This window comes from Alosa sapidissima, chromosome 16 (genome assembly GCF_018492685.1).
Source record: "Alosa sapidissima isolate fAloSap1 chromosome 16, fAloSap1.pri, whole genome shotgun sequence".
NCBI classification, from domain to species: Eukaryota; Metazoa; Chordata; class Actinopteri; order Clupeiformes; family Clupeidae; genus Alosa; species Alosa sapidissima.
This window is the reverse complement of record NC_055972.1, coordinates 32,083,717-32,100,008: the sequence shown is the minus strand read 5'-3', so window position 1 is coordinate 32,100,008 and position 16,292 is coordinate 32,083,717. Positions and strand designations below refer to the sequence as shown.

Sequence of the window (16,292 nt, the reverse complement as noted above, 5' to 3'; positions counted from 1 at the left end):
CAGAACCCGCTTCTCTCGCGGCAGTCACTGACAGTAGCCTAGAATAAATGCATGGGGAAAAACACTTCCCCATGACAAAGACATTGTAAAACACTGAAAGTTAATATTTTGTCACTAGCAATATACATCTGTCCTTTGTCAAATGTGTTACGTTCCAAGTAGCCAAGTGCGTAATTCTGCTTCATAAAGTTGAACAAATACATTTGCTTATTTCACAGAAAAATATAAATAGCCAGTTTAGGGTCTACAGTGCAGAGTTGGTAAGTTATGGTAGGCCAACTTGGAGGGAACATAGAAACAGGGGCAATTCTTTCTCTAAGAGCTGAGTAGCCTGATGGTGCGCTCGTAGACATACGACCAAACATGCAAGCGCCAATGAATTGTGCTCTCACGACAATCACGCTGTTAAATTTAAATAGGTTAACATCACTCTAAGTTCACCTTCAAGCAAGGAAAACGATGATTTGAAGACATCTGTTTCGTTGGAAGGGCAAGGGGGTAGCAGCAGGGCAACACAGAGACAGGCCCGATGGCAGGGCTAATGTTATGAGAGTATTAAAATATGGGATTTCTACGGGAAAACATTAAAACGGCAAGACAGCGGGGGAAAGTTAAAATACGTGATAAACACGGAAAAAGTTGGCATGCGTTGTTTCGGTCCCCGTGCACAGGGATTATTTGTCATATTATTAACCACATATGATTATTTGTGAAATTGTGCAAACAGGTGCAACACATTTGAAAAGGAAGGACTGGTAGCATGCAAGCTCCCGGGAAAGATTCATTTAAGAACGTTATCACAGTGTGTCTTCGTGGCGCAAAGCAGTGCGGGCGGAAGACAGCAACAATTGGCAGGGGAGGGTCATGTCTTTTTTGACAATTCTGTCGGAGGGTCATTGAACAATTTCTAGCAGGCAAGGGAGGGTCATGCAACTTTTGACTGAAGCACTCAAAATTCCTCCGGTGGCCCCTTCAATATATAACGAACAGTCCCTAGATTGCTGCTGGGCTATATGTCTTGGTTCATGTCTGTTAACAACTCATTACCGTCAAACGCGTATCTCGCGGTTGCATCCATTACAAACAAACATGCAATGTGAACGTCTGGGATTGGGGAGAGCACTAAATGCTCTACTGAATAAACACGAAGTCAAACCTTTAAATAAAAAACACTCTTTAATAATCAAAAAAATAAACCGCTAATGAAGTAAACTTGAGACCATCAAAAATCGCCTGTAACTCCGTGATAACAGGATGTTACAGGAAGGCATTTGGCTGAGCAACGGAGGTTAATATGCTCTATATTTTGTCCAAATGATGTCTGTCTATCATCGTTGCACTCGGAGAAAACCAGAATGTTTAATTTGTCCTGCATTTCTTCTATGGCTGCAAACGGGATTCACTCGCAGTTAACCCTGCTCACTTGAGACATCTGCCGGTTGTTTGGGTTGTTCCAGCGTCGTTGCAGCGTCACAGGAAAAATACAAATTAAAGTCGCGTGATACCGCGTGATCCCGCGCGCGGACCGCGAGGGAAGCTGGCCAAGTCGAAGTACTGCCCACTGTACATGGTGCATATTTGACTGTAGAATGTTAGGAAATCCCATTCAAGTCAATGGAGTGTTCTACTAACATTATGAAGAGCAGTATAAATTGATTTATTACACGGCTCTTCATAATGCTGAAGAATGCTCCATTCACTTGAATGGGCCTTCCCAACGTTCGGTGGTCTGCCATTTCTCGATAACAGACTGTTGCTAAGTATACCAGACCTCTGTCAAGAAAAATGTGTTTTGTGCTTCTAATTCACGTCTTTCATATCAATACGCAAAGACTGGAACTTCATTCAAAAGTGAAAGCAGACGGTTGATCAGCTGTGTTCTAAAGAATGTTTTATTCAAGTTCAGCGTGTGTTGTTGCGAACTATTTGTTTCTCAGCAAAAGCCACGATGAAACGGTAACATAGGTAATTACATGGTCCATATTTGACTGTAGAATGTTCAGCGGTAATTACATGGTGCATATATATATGAAATCCCATTCAAGTCAATGGAGCGTTCTAGCATTATGAAGAGCAGTATAATAAATTGATGTAATTACCGCTGAAAACATAATGATATAAACATAAGGGATTTTGAAGACCGATATCAACTTTTTATCGACTATATTTGAGGATTTCAAAAAATTATAAATTGGCCGATTTTCTTTTTTTTTTTACAAACACGATGTAAATGTGTGTTCTAATATTTAGCATAAAATTCTGATCAAGGTGGGATAATGTGTTTAAATAGGCCTAACTATCTGGTATCCTAATGAAAGGCTCTTATACAATACATTTTCATTCAACACCCATGTTAACAGGTTAGAGCAGCCACACTGCCACCATCATATCCAAGCAGAAATACTAACCCCCAGTCCCCACCTTTCTTTGTATTGGTACACTGTATTAGCAGGCTTCATTAAAGGACAATTCCGGTGTGATATTGACCTAAAGTGTGTTGAAACATGATACCGAGTGTGAACGTATGTCTCATATCAAAAAGAATTCCGTGGAAATGCATGGATTCGATTTTCTTCCAGTAGCAGCAACTGGAATCCATGCATTTCTACGGAATTATTTTTGGAATCTGATCCCTTATCATACCTGTTCATTCTTACTCGTCGCTCGACTTATCGTGACTAAATTGAAGATGGCTGCAAACGCTAAACTTCGTGAAGATACTGTCTGTATAAATCGTCTTGTAAGTAAACTACCAGTGCTTTTTCAAAGTTCTCAATGTCTCGTTTTAAATGTCAGGGCCCTCGGAAGTCTACCAATGAAGTGTGGAGATACATTGAGCCTCGTAAATGGTGTAAAACAGTGATTTATTTGCATGGCTAGCCCGATGCCGAAGCACCACCATTGAAAAAGCTGTTGGTAGCATCGGCTAACTAGCACCAGATTTTGGAGTGCAGGGGACAAGCCGAGATGGGCTATGAGACATACGTTCACACTCGGTATCATGTTTCAACACACTTTAGGTCAATATCACACCGGAATTCTCCTTTAAGATATGTGATAAACTGGTACTTGGTTAATGTGATAAATCATTCTGGGTCAACTCCTGTCCACTAGGGAGCAATAGTGTGTGCCAGGTCACCGCACTAACCGGGTTAGGCAGGATAAGAGAAGGAGTTTGGGATCCTACTTTGAATTCCATTGTCTCCATGCCTAAACACCTGCCTTCTTTGTTTTTTAACTTTCAAGTGTAAAGAACTTGGTTTGTGCTGGCCCAAGTTCCCCTAGGCTTGAAGCCAGCTACATGACCACCAATCAGACTCTTAAAAAGTGAGGAAAATGAGGAAAAATTTACCAAAATGAAGACACCCCCCATTTCTCCTCATAGGACTATTCTTATCTATCTATCTTTCTATCTATCTATCTACAGTACCCTCCAGAATTATTGGCACCTCTGCTAAAGTTGACTAAAAACTGGTATCTCACAATGTGTAATCTCACAATGAAAAAAAAAAATTGAAAAATCCAACCTTGAAGGGAAGCAAATTTATTTTGAGAAAAAGAAAAATCTCATAAAGAAATAAATATTTTAAACAAAAACACCTCGATCACAATTATAGGCACCCCTGCTTGTAATACCTTCTTAAGAAGTATGTTGGGGATGTGTGTTGGAGAAGCTTCCTGATGAAATAATGTGCTGTGTATGTAGGGGGGGGGGGGGGGGGGCAGGGACTTACTATTGCAAGCAGAGTACTGTATGTAATGTATGTGAGTGATGACAGTGAAGATGTGTGTGTGGGCTGGAGGGGAGTGGAGCAGTGACTGTGTGTGTGTGTGTGTAGTGTGTGTGTGGGTAGGTGGGGGCAGTGTGCTGTAAGTATGTAGAGGATGTGTGTTGGAGAAGATCCTGAAGACAATGTGCTGTGTATGTGGGGGGGGGGGGCAGTGTGCAGCAAGTACAGTATGTAGAGGAGGCTTACTGTAGCAAGCAGTGTGCTGTATGTATGTGAAGTGATGACAGTGATGATGTAAGTGTGTGTGTTGGGGATGGGGGTGGGGTGGGGGGGCCAGAAAGGCTAGGCAATCAAGGACATGGGTAGATGGAGGAGAAATCAAAAATAATAAATAAAAAGTGTGCAAAAGTTGGAGAAAGTCAGATATGTGTGTGTGTGTGTGTGTGTGTGTGTGTGTGTGTGTGTGTGTGTGTGTGTGTGTTTTGACGTGTGATGAAATAAGAAAATAAATAAAAGGTCTGTAGCATAGGGAGAGGGATGTAAAAGTGCTAAAAGTCTTGTAGGTGTGTGTGGGTGTGTGTGTGTGTGTCATGAGTGCTGAGGAGTGAATGAGTGCAAAGTCAGTATAGTGTGAGTTCAGAGTTGGGAAATGTTTGAGAGTGCTGAGGAGTGAATGTGTGCAAAGTCAGTATAGTGTGAGTTCAGAGTTCGGATGGCCTGGGGATAAAAACTTCTCCGGAGTCTCTCAGTTCTGGCTTTGTGACTACATAGGCGTCTTCTTGATTTCAGCGGTAGGAATAATCCATTGTTAGGATGAGAAGAGTCCTTCAGAATCTTTTGGGCTCTTAGGAGTACTCTTCTGGAATAGATATCTTGTAGAGCAGGGAGTTGAGTTCTTATAGTACGTTCAGCTGAGCGCACTACTCTCTGCAGAGTACTACAATCTCTAACTGTGGAGTTCCCATACCAGGTGATGATGCTACCAGTTAGAACACTCTCAACCGCTGAAGTGTAGAAGGCCTTCATGATGGATGTAGAAACTTTGAATTTCCTTAGCTGACGAAGGAAGTAGAGTCGTTGTCTGGACTTCTTCAGAACATATTGAGTGTTAACAGTCCATGTTAAGTCTTCAGTAATGCGGACACCAAGGTATTTAAAACTTGTGACTCTCTCTACAGGTTGCCTGCTGATCATTAGTGAGGTGTATCTGTAGTTCTGCTGCTGCCTTCTGTAATCCACTACCATTTCCTTGGTTTTATTGATATTCAGTGTCAAGCTGTTAGATTGACACCACTGTGCCACCTCATCAACCTGATCCAAGTAGAACTGTTCATTGTTGTTACTAATCAGGCCCAAGATCACTGTGTCATCTGCAAACTTGATGATGGAGGTATGACTACTGTTGGTTTTGCAGTCATGTGTGTAGATGTTGTACAGCAGTGGACTCAAAACACAGCCTTGGGGAGCACCAGTGCTGATGGTTAATGAGTCAGATGTCAGACCCCCCACTCTAACCACTTGTGAACGGTTGGTGAGGAAGTCAAATATCCAGTGACACAGGGTGGTGTTCAGTCCTAAGGCCTTCATCTTTGTGACCAAGGTGAGAGGTATTATCGTGTTGAATGCTGAACTAAAGTCAATGAACAGCATCCTCACATAATTCCCATTCCCCTCCTCCAGGTGAGTTAAGGTGGTGTGCATGAGCTTTGAGATGGCATCCTCTGTAGACCTGTTGGCTCTGTAAGCAGATTGGAGGGGGTCGAAGGAGGCAGGGAGGGATGAGCAGATAATGTTTTTCACAAGCTTCTCAAAACACTTCATCACTGTAGACGTCAGGGCTACTGGGCGGTAGTCATTCAGACATGATGGACTTTTGTTTTTCGGTACTGGAACAATAACAGACTGCTTGAGGCAAGTAGGAACTGTCTCTTGAGCCAATGATGTGTTAAAGATATAAGTGAACACAGGAGCTAACTGAGCAGCGCAGGATTTCAAAACCCTGTTAGAAATTCCATCCGGTCCAGTAGCTTTTCTACAATTTACCCTCCTAAAGGCATTGCTCACATCGACCTCAGAGACACAGAAAGGTGCATCCTCATTTGCTTCACATGCTGCAGCTAGTCCAATATAGTCTGTGTTTTTCATGTCAAAGCGAGCATAAAAAGCATTAAGTTCATCAGGGAGGGCTTTACTCACATTCATCATAGGAGGGGACTTTCTTTCAAAGCCAGTGATGGTTCGGAGTCCTTTCCACACTCGTGCTGGATCACCCTCCAAGAAATCAGCTTCAACTCTGTCTCTATAGCGCCGCTTAGCATCTTTAATAGCTCTACGTAAACTATAAGATGCTGCTTTGTAATCCGTCATATCCCCTGAAATAAGCCCAGCATTATAAGTCATGGTGCGTGTCTTTAATGCCGTTCTCACTTCTCTATCCACCCATGGTTTCTGGTTAGGGAAGCTTCGGATCTTTACAGTTGGGATGATGGAATCAGTTAGCATATTGATGTAACTCAATGATACTTCCGTAAACTCATTGATGTCAGCAGAGTTCGTCTTGAACATCTCCCAGTCAACGTTGCTAAGGGCGTCCTGTAGCCTGGCTTCCGATTGGTCAGTCCAGCGCTTGACCTCCTTCGTCACTGGGGGGTCCGTCCGACTTCTCTGTTTGTACATAGGCAGTAGGAAAACAGCGGCATGATCTGATTTTCCGAAAGCTGGTAGAGACTTCGCTTTGTAACTGTTCTTGAACTGTGTGTAGCAGTGATCCAGTGTGTTGTCACCACGTGTAGGGAAGTGAATGTGTTGAATAAATTCAGGCATGGACCGGTTCAGATGTACTTGATTGAAATCACCGGCCACAATAAGCGCAGCTTCAGGGTGCGTGTGTTGTTGTCTATTTAACACTTCTTGCAATGAAGTGTTAAATAGACAAGAGAAAGGAGAAACAGGAGTTCCTATGAAAATTGCTCACAACAGCATATTATTGGGAAATACCGGAATCAGCAGATGAGATCAGCAAATCATCATTGTAAATTTGCATGGACAATATGGAATTCCCATTTTAAGATTCATTAGGTGATGTAGGTAAAACCACCACATGTGGTCACCAATAATCAATACACATTGTCATTGACTGCATGGTCAAATAAGTCCATTGCTGTCATAAGAATATATTATTAAACAAATATACATGCTAGCACAATGTATCACATAATACGCGAAAAATCCCAAATATATGCACATTGCACAGTATGTGTTAAACTTCAAAGGTCTTGAGCAACCTCTAAATATTGATTAATATTGATAACATTTTGTTTTTTTTATTTATTCAAACATATTTGTGGGGTGAGAGCATGAACTTTTAAAAGTTGAAAAATAAGGACCACCCTACTGGATATGTATCACTATCACTATTTGGCTGTCCTTAATAAAAAATAATTATTATTATTGCAAACATTCTTACCGATACCTAGGCTAATATCGGCACACCGATTTATCGGTCAGACTCTACTTTAGAGATGCACCGACATGGAATTTTAGGGCCTTGAAAAAATTTGTGAAAAATGAATCAGGGACAGCATTTAAAAAGCATAATTTAATTGCAGTAATTAATTACCTACCACCAATGATGGACAGAACTCATAATAGTCCTCAATGGTACATCAGTCAACAAAAAAGCAGTAGCCTAGCCCTATGTGTGGCTCCTTTAAGTAAACCTCACATCAGTGAATTGTGAGTGAGTGGCCACTGGCCAGCGACAGTGAGTAAACGCAGATAAACTAGGCTAAACTGGGAAAAAGCTATAGTGGCAAAATCGGACTGTATCTTATGTTTTGAGGAAGAAATATAGCCAACCAAGCTGAAGTAGCTCAGTGTAGCCAGGCAGACCTTACATACAGCTAGTTGGGAAATGAGGGCTTTAAAAAATATCGGTGCAAATTATCAGCCGGATTTCTGTTATAGGAGCAATAATGTTATTAAGTATAAATAAGTATAAGTATATATACTCTTTTGATCCCGTGAGGGAAATTTGGTCTCTGCATTTATCCCAATCTGTGAAATAGTGAAACACACTCAGCACACAGTGTACACACAGTGAGGTGAAGCACACACTAATTCCGGTGCAGTGAGCTGCCTGCATCAACAGCGGCGCTCGGGGAGCAGTGAGGGGTTGGGTGCCTTGCTCAAGGGCACTTCAGCCGTGCCTACTGGTCGAACCGGCAACCCTCTGGTTACAGGTCCGAAGTGCTAACCAGTAGGCCACGGCTGCCCCCAAATTAAAAAAAAAATAATTAAAAATTAAAAATAATTAAAAATATTATTATATTACAATGAAATATTTTCATTTTTTCATTTGTCAGCCACCGGTATATCATGCATCCCTACTCTACTTCACTCTTCAGTCTCATACAATCAGAAAGGATAAAGTATAGGACATGTATAGTGCCCCTGTCCGTTCAGATGAACCTCCACATCAAAGAAGTTGAGGAGCGAGCCAAACTGCTTCAGGCTCTAATCAAGACCTGTCATGGAAAGTGATTTGGGAGGCAAAAATTGTCAGATGGGTGCAACTTTATTTGTGCGTGCCTGACAAATGCATCAATCTCAAACTAGCAAAGACACTTTCGTCACACCTAGCACCCCGTTGCCCTGGACGGAAGATAGGGCCCTCAGACATTTGTGCATGTTTTCTGGCAAGTTACCAACCTTTGATAGAGGAGTAGTGGGCCATCTTGTATTTTTTTCCCTTAAGTCTGTATCCATGGTCTACACACTAGATAAGGCTCTCAAACATTGCAATGTTGCAGTAGAATGTGGAGGTGAAAAAATAGTTGTTTACCTTTATGCCACAGTGTCTGTAGAAACAAGGAGCAACAAATGAACTAATTAACTAATTAATCAATACTAACACCATCAGGTACGCCATGCACTAGACCCGTTACAGTTTGCATACCAGGAGAAAGTGGGCGTGGACGATGCCATCACTTATCTTCTACACAGGACACATTCTCACCTAGACAAGGAGAAAAGTGCTGTGAGAATCATGTTCTTTGATTTCTCAAGTGCTTTTAACACCATCCAACCCCTCAGACTGGGAGACAAGCTCATGCAGATGGGTGTGGACGCTCACCTGGTAACCTGGATTACAGATTACCTGACCGAGCGACCACAGTTCGTCAGACTGAAGAACTGTCTCTCTGACATTGTGATCAGCAGCACCGGAGCGCCACAGGGAACTGTGCTCTCTCCAGTCCTGTTCACCCTGTACACATCTGACTTCTGCTACAACACCGAGTGATGCCACATGCAGAAGTTTTCTGACGATACTGCAATTGTGGGGTGTATCAGGGACGAGCAAGAGGAGGAGTACAGGACCCTGGTGGAGGACACCTTCACCATGACACTCACTCTCTTGAGCACCTTACCATGTTTTTGCATCTTCACCATGACACTTACTCTCTTGAGCACCTCACCATGCACACAGAACTACAGGCCAGTCCCGGCCCTGTCACTGCAAGCGTCTCATGCTTGATCACCCTCAAGCACACTGTGGATTTATTATATATATTATGTGGATATATATAAATTTATTTAATTTATATAGTATATTTAGTATTTAGTTTTGTTAGTTTTCCTTATATTCTACTGTCTCTATTGTACAGTGGAGTTTGGTTATATGTTTATACTTATACTTACCATTTCTGCTGTAAGTGCATGTTGTGTGTGATGTCTGTATGCTACTGAGACCTTGAATTTCCCCTTGGGGATCAATAAAGTATCAGCCGCTGCCACTGGTTGTGTACAAAAGCAGTGTTCAGTGGTGCTCCTCTGTCCTCACATAAAACCTGTTCCGTATCAGATAAGCTCTTATGATTTGTTCCTGAAATTGCAGTGATTTGTCAATTTCGAATTGCTTTGCCTGGTGCATGGATTATGGTACAGCGGATTGGATGGATTACGTACAAACAACAAATCTACCATGTTAAATGCTTGTTACGAAATAATGTTTTCCATGAAAACAAGTACTAGACATTTTTCGGTAGGCCAAGGTGGCACAAATTCTCCTCTCATTTCTCTATGCAGGAAAAACTCTGGTTTTCTTACATTTGGCATGGTGCTTTTTAAAAATGTAATATTTGCATTTTGTAATTATGTGATCATCAGTCTAATGTATTGACTAATCACAGCCCAAGCATTTGACATTTTCTGACATTGCAGATAGAAGCTGTCAAGAAGCACAAGGGCAGTATGAGAAGGCCCTGAAATCCTGTGAAGAACAGCTGAAGCAGGAGCTTCGAAGTATTGCTGAGGCACAGGCAGAGCTGGGTCATGTGAAGAGAGAGGTTCATGACAAAAAGGAAGAACTTTTCCAAGTGCAGATTCTGATCCAAAGCAAGCAGAAAGATCTCGACCAGGTACAGACATACACCCAAGAGAAGCAGGAAGAGCTGGATCAGTTGCGGCTCCAGATCAAAGAGACCCATGGAGATCGGAGTGAAATACAAGACCTTCTTTGCTGCAAATGGACAGAGCTAGAACAGCTGCAGAATGAGATCCAGGTCAAGCAGTATGAACTTGATCAAGTGCAACACCAGGTCAGAGACAAGCAGAGCGAGATGAGTCAGATGCATCAGCAGCTGAAAGACCATAAGAGAGAACTTAAGAAAGTGAGTTATAAGCCACAGCTAAAGTTTTGATTTGACAGTATTACTATTTATGGTTAGATATTTCTGTGTCACAATAACTACTCACTACTGTTGTGTTCGTAACAATCTGTACCACTGAACCAGAGAGGGTTGTTAGTTATCAAGGATCTTTGGCTGAACCATTGAAAAAAGCAACTATGATAAAAAGGCCCGAACCATTAGGCCTCAGGCCCTATAGCCTCCACTCTACAGAACTTCATGCATTTCTGTTACTAAATATTTCTTTTTTATAGGGGGTGCAGCTGCAAGAGGTGTTGCAGAAACAGCAAGAGGAACAGACCAGGATTGCCGTCCTAGAAAAGCAGGTACAGTACCTAAACATAGCATTCCTCAGTGCTTTTCAAATGCCCTGGGAATCATGCCAGGTATCTAATTAAGCACCTAATTTGATTGAACACTACGGTTAAATAGAAACCAAAGATTGTGTCTAATATCCTACGTGTGTCATGATCCTGCCCATTAAGTCCCTGTAATCCTTATGATGAAGTTGGACACCTGTCATTGGAAGAGTTTAATTTGATTTTAAACTGTTTAGTCAACAGACCTCAAAAAGCAAGTTTGAACTCAGAAACTCTTCACATTTACATATTCTTTCCTAAAAGCATTGTAAAAGCCTTTTGTCTTAAGGTTTCACGCTTTGCTGAAGATGTGGAAACACAGACATGTGAGAAACAGCATTTGCAGCGGCACCTTCACAAAGTTTTAAAAGATCTAAGCAAAGCACAGGAATACATCTCCAAATTAGAGGATGAGGTTAGTATTTGGATAACATCATGGTCTGTATTGGTGTTTATAAGGGTCTATAATGCTGTTTTTACCCTTTTTTTCTTAACTTTCCTCAGTTGGATAAAGCTCAGAGTAAAACTGACACCTTTGAGGAAATGACCAGTCCTGGGCTTGAGAAGCAAGTGAGACAGAGTGTTCAAGGCCTCAAGGGATCACCAAGAGTGTCCAATCCCCTGAACGAGAGCTTTCTGGAGTGTCCTAACTGCAAAATCCAGTATCCAACTAGTCGTCACAGGGAGCTAGTGATTCATATTGACAAGTGTTGTGGATGATAGCTTACTTTTTTATACACAATAATACAGTATGTTTTAATCATAATAAGACTTTCAGAATACATTCATTAATGTAAGAAGTTGTCAGGTTTATAGGTGTACCTTATAGGTGTTTATAGGTGTTCAGAATGCAAATTTTATTTAAGTTAAATTTTCAAGGAATGTTTTTATGGAAGTAAATGCATTTTCAAAATATTACATTTGTATTTAAATAAATTCCTTAGGGTCTAATCTTAGGACACCTGCTGTCTCCCAACACAAGACATTTTGCAAATCAGATCATTGGCTCACACCAGATTGCATGAGTAAAGCTGCATATTATACTATTTCAGGCTAGGGATTATCATGGCATGGTGGGGTTAGAGGGCAGGAGAGGCTCCTGGTCATATGAGGAGAGAAATAGAAGCATTGGTGTCAGAGAGGAATAGCAGCATTTCAACAGCCTCTACCATGAATGCTTGTTTTGAGTATATGGAAAATGAAATGATAATCATAACAGAGAGTCTATGAGGCATGTTTTTAATGGGCTTGAGTGGGCTTGAATACAGAATGAGACTGCACTGTGAACAGAATCAAGCTTTTATTTGTGTCAAGAGAATTGAACATATGCTTTTGCATACAAAATGATTTGTATACAGTACGTCAAATTTGCTAAACACTAAACTGTTGTGGAGAATCAGGTGTTGCAGTGATGCAAAAAGTTAATGAGGCTTTTAGGAGAGTTTTTTTTTTTTTTAATTATCTACGTATATGTTCAAGCCAGGGTTGGAATTTCACGGTGGCCACGATGGCCATGGCCGTCATTGCCCCTTGCATTGTCCGTGATGCCCCTTTGAAAATCGGAGGTTCAAAGTGAAAAGTCAAAGTCAAAGTCTGCTTTATTGTCAATTTCTTCACATGTCAAGACATACAAAGAGATCGAAATTACGTTTCCCACTATCCCACGGTGGAGACAAGACATATTTTACCAATTAAGTCCACAGACAAACATAACATTCAAGTAAACAATATAAAAAGTAAATAAGAAGGCACATACAATGAAGAAATAAGAGCAGCAAAATTTGGGTTGAAATTGTGCAATTTTGCATACAGTAGACAGTCAATATAATAGTGCAAAAGTCAGGCCAATAAATGGCTGAGGTAGTTCTGTTTGACCTAAGTATGCAAGTGGCATAGTGGTGCAAGTTATGTAAGAGTTATGTAGAGTTATGTCCCCGAGGGCAGTAGATCAAACTAATTGTGAGCGGGGTGACTTCACTCACAATTGTGGTCGCCTTGCGGGTGAGGTGGGTGGTGTAAATGTTCACAGGTCAATGTGGTTTTGGTGGCCCCCTTCTTTCCATATTCTGCTTTGCATCTGACTAATAGCAATTTTTATTTACCCTATGGTCTGTCAAAATAATCTTAGCATTCACAGTGCAAATGAATTTAGTCTTTTACGCAGTGGAGAAAGTGACAGCGCACGACAAGAAAGAAAGTGCGCCCAAATTCACCCAATTTTTTCTGGTGAACTACTCGCGAAGTAGCCTACTCATCACACAGACATTACATGTAGGCTATGACATCACATGAAAGAGCTTTTTCTCAGCTTTTAAATGGTGTTAGCGAGGTTCACGAGAAACGTAACTTTAATTCAATCATAATTCATCTCCCTACCCATTCATCTCGGTGGAATACTTGCCTCAACACATGACAAATATATCAGGATAAACAGCAGACCTTACCGAACTCAAAGGTGTAAAGCATTCCCCTCTACAGTTAGCCATTTTAGAGTAATCCAATTTTCGAATTTTCAGCAAATTTCTGCATGCATGTCTCCAACTTTGGCCTTTAAATTTCACAGTCACAATGTGTTTAAATTGTTCAGTACATTATTTCATAAACGGTCAAATACAAAAATAATGTTACAAATATCGCCTAGATATCTGTAAATATTAAAATCAGAGGATATACAGCTGACTAAGAGTTTGTCAAAGTAGGCAATGATCACAAAATGTTAAGCATGCATGTAGGCTATTTGAGTTTCTTAAAGCTGAGCTGTGCTTACATTTTTACACATACATGATTTCATAACAGGCCAAATAGAAAATAAATGTTAAATATTGCCTAGATATCTGTAAATATTACAATCAGATGATTATGATCATATTCTATGTAATATGTCATGTTTCATGTTTTTGTCATGTTTCACAGTGATGCAGGTATACTGCTGTGAATAGGCTAAATACAACTTTGATCATTTTTATGTAGAGTTTATGTTAAGTTTGGCCTTGGTGCCCTGACGTGTGGCCTTTGTGCCCCCCGCCAAATATGCTCAACTGAAGGCCATGTGGCCTTGCCCCTAAAATTATGAAAATCCAAGCTTGGTTCTAGCCTAGGCTAGCAATTTGGAGCTGTTTTTGAAGTCACATGGTGAAAAAGTACAACAGAACAGCTAGGAATAATGCCCAAGCATCATCTTAAACTGCTATATGATTTTTTAAATATTATTATTGTTTATATTTCTCTTCTTATAAAGGGTATTTTAATTAAACAGTTTAGCTAGGAACAAACACTAATGAAAAGGGTGTAGCAATATGTTCTGTATTGCTTAGAAATGTAACCACAAACAACAGATATCAGACATCTCTGAACAGATGGTATGTGTTATCTATAAGACCCTCGCATCTTCTTTACATTCTACTCTGAGCTGCATCATTCCCACGCGCTGATGTCTTTTTGCTCTCTGAAGAATCTGATCATGCTCAACCTGGCACTGGTCAACGATCAGCTGACCAACCTCCTGACCACTGCCACTTGTGAGCAATTCTAATGGACAATTTGATAGATATTGAAACATAGGAGCACCTTCATTTGGAGTTTTTTTTCTTGTCTGTCATTCTTCCATTGACATCAGACGGTGAGGATTTTTTTAATAAGGGCACCAGTTCAACCACACTTTTCTGTTCATAGCAGACCGGCTCTTTATCGCCATCAATCTATCCATTGTCATGGTCTGGCATCTGAGTCTGGGGATATGCCTGTACAAGCTACCATAATAGTGGTAATGGAGGCTTTTTTTTGGTCCAACAGTCATGTGGAAGTATACCCTGATATTAACTTCACTAATATATAAGCAAAATCAGTGTAATGTGCACTGCGCAGTACATGTAATTAAGAGCTTTACTAAAAATGATGGTGAACTAAACTGCATTTTGGTATTTAGCATGAATATTTTTCACGCCCATCTAGCATTAGCGTCAAATTATTAAACAGTAATAATTTGGAAGTAACATTTAGGTTTTTAGATTTTTACATTTATTTAAAAGTACTAATCTTGATTTGAAGTCTCGTAAAGGAACTGTATAACCTTGTGGATATTAATGTCTCAATACAGATTTAATTAGCTACACTTATATGTTAGTCACAAAATGTCAGTCCCTCTCATCCCCTTTGTCAGATCAGCAAAAGGTCAAAAGGAAGTCTGGACACTAAGAGGATCATCTATAACTGAGATGCCCTATGTACCCAGACAAGACTGCTGACTGCAGACACACTTAGTGATTTTTTTTGATCCATTATGTGGATCCCCATCTTCATCCTTACAGGTGAAAGTTTCTGTTTCTTCCAGTATTTTTTTTTTTAATATTAAAACACCTCCATCCTCAGTGAAAGATGGATACATCATTAAAGGAATGTTCCTGAGCAAAAACAACCTACTGTAGGGTCTATTTTCAGAAGCTAACACGTTCAAAATGTTGTTTAAGAGCATAATTACATTAATTGGTGGAGTTTTGAGCAAGAACCTTGTTTGCATTAACACCAAATTGTTTTACAGTGAAAGCGTAGGCATAGGCTACACTCGAACCACTTCGAAACAATTACAACATTTACAATACTTTGATTTGCCTGTAGACAACCTCACCACACTACCACAGAAGAGTCATTTTATTGACTCCATTAGTGGTGTATAATAGTTTGTTTTTGAAGTGAGTGTATGCCCGGTTCGCTTTCATTGTAAGCCAATTTGGTGTTAATGCAAACAACGTTCTTGCTCTCAAGCACAAAGACAGTCACCTATTCACCTAATGCTGTGAAATGTAGGAAGTGCACTGCATACATGAGTTGGTAACATCAGTGAAGAATTGAGAAAAATAGTGCCAAGGTTATGTGAGAACACTGGCACACACTGTTTGCCAAACAGTTTTAGATCAGCAACATACAGGGCAAGAGTAGCAGCTATTTACTGTATATTTTGGCACCAAAATAGATTGTAGTGGTTGCCAAGTTTACTTTAAGTACACCAACATTACTTATTGAGCTAATGAATCAGTGATCCCTTCTAAAAATAAAAGAAAATAGATCCTGGTGCCAGGACAGTGCTCTCCTCTTCCTTGCTGTCCAGAGATGTAGTATTTTGCCTTCTTTGATAAATTGTGTTAAATTTATGGAAGTGTACTGTTGGTCTACTTATTTTGAACTAAGCATACGTCTATCTTATTTGATTGATTTAATACTTTATTGATTTATACTTGGCTTATTAAGTATACACAAAGGTTTACTTATACCTAATATACTTACTGATGGAAAAGTCCAAGTATATTTACTTGTACTTGTAGCCAGAGACTGATCTTTGAGATGCAGCATGAGAGATTCTCATTTCATTTTATTCACTTAGCAGATTCTAATATTACCCTTCCGGTTAATGTATAGTTTACCAAGGATATACTTTAAGCATACTATCATAAACATAAAAAAGTGGGCAGCATCAGCAGTGGGTAGCAGTGGCTCAGAAGGTAGAGGAGTTGTCTAGA

At 40.3% G+C, this 16,292-nt stretch overlaps 1 protein-coding gene across 3 annotated transcripts in view; it reads left to right on the top strand.

The window, feature by feature from the left end:
• The window catches only part of LOC121685492 (centrosomal protein of 55 kDa-like), a 55,324-nt gene extending 43,293 nt beyond the window's left edge, over positions 1-12,031 (top strand). The window contains exons 6-9 of one of the 3 annotated variants that reach the window (XM_042066071.1): positions 9,954-10,402; positions 10,675-10,746; positions 11,069-11,194; positions 11,284-12,031. In XM_042066071.1, coding sequence (XP_041922005.1) covers positions 9,954-10,402; positions 10,675-10,746; positions 11,069-11,194; positions 11,284-11,499 — 863 coding nt within the window. In that variant the 3' untranslated portion in view covers positions 11,500-12,031. The remainder of the gene's footprint in view (positions 1-9,953; positions 10,403-10,674; positions 10,747-11,068; positions 11,195-11,283) is intronic. The other 2 variants (XM_042066069.1, XM_042066070.1) reach the window with 2 other exon arrangements.
• The last annotated feature ends 4,261 nt before the right edge of the window (positions 12,032-16,292 follow it).